The 4,483-nt window shown below is 47.9% G+C and overlaps 1 protein-coding gene across 1 annotated transcript in view; it reads left to right on the plus strand.

Moving 5' to 3' along the window:
* Nucleotides 1-2,814, plus strand: part of efl1 (elongation factor like GTPase 1) — a 74,011-nt gene extending 71,197 nt beyond the window's left edge. Inside the window, exon 22 of the mRNA XM_085469164.1 lies at nucleotides 2,344-2,814. Within this exon, the coding sequence (XP_085325290.1) occupies nucleotides 2,344-2,532 (189 nt within the window). The 3' untranslated portion in view covers nucleotides 2,533-2,814. The remainder of the gene's footprint in view (nucleotides 1-2,343) is intronic.
* The last annotated feature ends 1,669 nt before the right edge of the window (nucleotides 2,815-4,483 follow it).

Consider the following 4,483-nt stretch of genomic DNA (forward strand, 5'->3'; position numbering starts at 1 on the left):
CTCATTTCTGTGCAGACGCGTCCTCACAAAGACCCCACCCCCCCAGCTTCAGGACCGTCCCGCTGCTCAGTGCCGATGTCAGCATTCCTCTGACAGCCGTTTGATATGACCGGGATATCGGATTTACATATGAATGAGCGGCGAGGCGGAGAGGTGATTGTCAGCGTGGCGTTGTTGTGTAACTGGAAGGTTTAGTGGCTCCTGTGGGGACGTTTACATTAGATTTCCATCAGAATGGAGCTTTTGTCGAGCTGCGCGCCGGAGAATTGTGCGAGCGAGTCGCGTATTGATCGGCCGAGACATCTGTCTGCCGCTACATGTGTGCGTCTGCGTGTGTGCGACACATTGTTGGTTTTTGGAGGCCTGATAAAACTCAGAGCCTGACTGTAGCTAATAAATAAGCTACAGTCTACAGCTACTGCTCACAAATAATAAATGCAGATTTTAACTGATGACAAACTGCAGACGACGCTCGGGGGGTCAGAAAAATCGATGTCAGTTATCACTTTGTAATCTCAAGGTTAAAGGTCAAAACCCGGCCAAATCACCACGGTAACTGATGCTGACCACATAACCACCTGGAGCAGGTCATGTTTTGGTTTCAAATCGCCACATTTCTGCAGATTTCCGCTCTGCTGCCTGAGAACGTTGAACCGATTGTTTCCAACATGGATTCAGTATAAGCCAGGTGCATTTGTGAGGTGTTTGTTGCTGACAATATGACCTTTGACCTCACCTATGGTCCCGAGGCTCGGTTAGTGACCGAAACAACGAGGTCGTGGCAGGGAGCGTGTGAAGCCTCTGCTCTTAGAGCTGCTGCGGCAGTTTTCACGAGTGATTCCTTCAGTTTTCCGACGCTGCAGTCGTGTTTTTATCTTCTTCATCTTTTCCTGCACGTTGACGTTGCCGCCTGCTTTCGGTAACTTCCCGCTGAACTTCGTTCGACCAACGGGGGCTCTGAAAAGGCCGAAGCATTCGTGGAATCGCCCACGGCGGCGGTCTCGGTGATGTTCCTGATGTGTTTGTGAGACAAAATGTGTCACAGCAGGAAAAAAAGCTGCGCATGAAAACTGTGTTTCTACACAGAGACGATTAGTCGTCCATCTGTTAGCGTGCGCCGTCCTCGCTTCTCTATGACGTCACTTTAGTTTGTGTTTGCCTTTTGTGTCGTTTCCACGCGAACGATCAGCCGAAACGAGCTTAACGTCTTCCTGCGTCTGAGACTCTGTGCGTCCACCGGCTTAATTGACTGTTGCAGGACGCCTCGTCCCTCGCCGCCCCCTCCTGCTGCGTCCCTTTGTGCTCCGGCATATGCTGCTCACGTGTGGTGTGCGCTGCCTCCTGCAAGCCGCCCGTTGTTGTAGCTCGCTCACTACCATCTGCCCCAGTGTAACCAGAGCCAGGTGCCCCAGTGTACTGGTGCTACTGTAGCTGTGTGTGTGTGTGTGTGTGTGTGTGTGCACGCTAACAGTCCTTTCAGTGCAGAAGGAGCTGCTGCCGTCTTTATGAAACTAATAATCCAAATGTCGCTCAGTGGATCAACAGTTTTTGTTTCATTCATTATATCATTTAAGACGTCATTTGATATTTCAGACTATCAGCTGACTGAGGCGAGTCAGGAATGTTAGCTGGAGTCGCATCCCGAGAAGTCTCACAGCATTTAGATGGAAGCAGGAGGAAACGTCCTGGCGGGACTTTGAGGATCATCACGCCGCGTCTTTTTGTCTGTGACTTAACATTTCAGCTCACTGTGGTTGTACTGGGAAGCCACGCTTTCTGTTCGCAGCTCAACTAAACCTCAAAGTCAGCTCACACGGCCTGTTAACCCAGGCTCTGTGCACGCTCACATGAAAACCTGCTGGCTCCTCCCACCTCACAGGTGTTATCCGTGGTTGGTGGAGATCAATAAAAATATAGAACAACAGCAAAAGTTGAGACGAGAGCAGGAAGCTGTTCGTTTTACCGCCCGGTGCGCCGTCAGCACCGCCGTTTCACTCGACAGCTGAGACGCTGCGATGCGCCGAACTCCTGACATTCAGGTCCAACCCCCCCAGCCCGGTCCACGTCCTCGCCGCGTGCCTGTAGATTTAATTCCAGCAGATATTAGGATTAGGAGTTATTTTTGTGACGTTTATCCAAAAACCATAAGCTGCCCCAGACCAGGTGACAAGTTACCATGGTGACGGAAACGGTTGCAGAGCCGTCCCTCTGGCTTCGCGTCTCGTGTGATTATTATTTGGTTGGTTTATGTTTTTATGATACTGTAGATGTTGGTACGCAGCTCTGTGGTTTGTGTTCAGATGAAGACACTGATCCCGTCTGTGTCCGTCGTCTGTGTCCCAGGTGATCAGCAGCGATCCTTACTGGGTTCCCACCACCGAGGAAGAATACCTGCACTTCGGCGAGAAGGCCGACTCTGAAAACCAGGCCTTGAAATACATGAACGCCGTCCGCCGCCGCAAAGGGCTGTACGTGGAGGAGAAGATAGTGGAGCACGCCGAGAAACAGAGGACGCTCGGCAAGAACAAATAGAGGAAACCCGGACGCCTCCTCGGGAGACGGCGGCGCCGCTGACATCGAGCGCAGCACCGTCACCGACGACACTGAAACTGCAGGGTTTCCTGTCATTTTTAGTTTTTGTGATAACTTGGAGTGAATAATGTGTCCACACTGAGGATGAAATACATCGATGACAAAGGCTGTTATATTTTTAAAACAGATTGTTTTGTTTTCAGGTAAAAGTTCATCCGTGCACAGATACTGACCAATCACATGGCAGCATTCAGTAATGAATAAATGAGTGTTTCAATCGCACCGCGTCATTCTCTGCTTCACTAATTTACTCGTAATAATTCATTGGTACGACATCTGTATGGACTCGGCACCAACCAATCAGGCGCTGCAGGAGTGAGTCCTGAAAGCTGAAGCCGAGTCGGCTCGGGTGTTTCTGTGCACGCCGCGCTCATGCGTGCCGAAACAGAAGTGCTGCTGAGCATCATCAATCTCAGGAGCTCGGTGGAGGTGTCGTTAGAGCGTGTTGGTGTGTTTACCGGGCACGCCAGCTGACATAACGTCCGCCCTCTCATCCAAATATGGTCACTGCTGGTTCCATAAAAGCCAACATGGGGTTGATGTCTGTCTTTTATATACAGTCTATAGACCGTGGCTGCTTCTACCTCGCATCATGTGCACAACTGTAAAACTCGCGAGGTGACATTTAGTACAATTATTAATGAACTTGAAACCACGCAGCTGTCCGATTACAATTCATAACAACACTCACCTCAAGGTGTTTTTTACTGTAAAGACCCCACAATATCAGAAAGAAACCCCGATAATCAGACCATCCTCTGTGAGCAGCACTTTGGTGACAGTGGGAAGGAAAAACTCCCTTTTAACAGGAAGAAACCTCTGGCAGAACCAGTCTCAGGGAGGGGCGGGGCCATCTGCTGTGATTGGTTGGGGTGAGAGAAGGAAGACAGGATAAAGACATGCTGTGGAGCAGAGACAGAGATGTGTGTGCTGAATGATGCAACAAAAGCATCTCTCCTAGTCCAATCAGACAGCACGTGCCTGTGTGATAACCTCTCTGATAGGCCGGCCGACGGTCCCGGCTCTGCTCGTCCAGCGAGACCTCGGCTGATGCAAGTCTGTGGGTGTGTTCTCGTGTCCATCGCACGTTTACGACACGTGTGACTGAAGAGCTCTTTGATTCTTATTTCTAAAGATTTCATTTTCAGGTCATTTTACAGTAAGTGTGAAACACGCCGGCGGATCACCGACGGCAGAGAGTATTCACTGATTATTGATTATTGTTCAGTGTTAAGGAGCTTCATAGACAGACAGCAGAACGAACACTCGGACAGCTTTTCTGGGGGACGGAAAATTTTTCTATTCGCTGAATTTTTCAGAGCATTTCTAAAATATTTGCTGATTGTTTTCATTTTATTTTTGTGAGTAAATACATTTTTATGATCAAAAATACTAATTTTTAAATATTAATAACAATGTAAACACAGCAAAATATCAATAAATGTTTTTTTCTTTAAAATTCCAAACACGACGCTCCCAGGAAAAAAAGATGTTTGCAAAGTGTTTTAGGATGATAGCTGAAGGTAGATATGATGATATTAAACAAGCATTTTTAGAGTTGGTCTCAAGTATTCCTGCGCGTTGGTCCCGAATCCCCCCAAATACCAGGATGGACTCTACTCTGAAACCACACACACAAACTATTTAAAGTAGTAAGACAGCAGTGCTCACCTCTAACTTATATAAAACTGATAAATGAGAGTAAAGTTCATCTGGATTAATAGTCATGTCAGAATAATATGACGAGCTCTGCAAACATGCAGTAATAAGTAATAATAATGAATCCGTCCTTCCAGTCGCTGGACTCTTCCTGCCAGGCAGACTCTCAGTGCTTCAGTACAAATCTACGGTTCTGCTTCTTCTTTCTGTGCTTTTGAGTTTCTTGTTCAAT

The sequence above is a fragment of the Copadichromis virginalis genome, linkage group LG1 (genome assembly GCF_057382275.1).
Source record: "Copadichromis virginalis isolate Kocher_CV1m ecotype Utaka linkage group LG1, C_Virginalis_male_GT1.1, whole genome shotgun sequence".
Lineage (NCBI taxonomy): Eukaryota > Metazoa > Chordata > Actinopteri > Cichliformes > Cichlidae > Copadichromis > Copadichromis virginalis.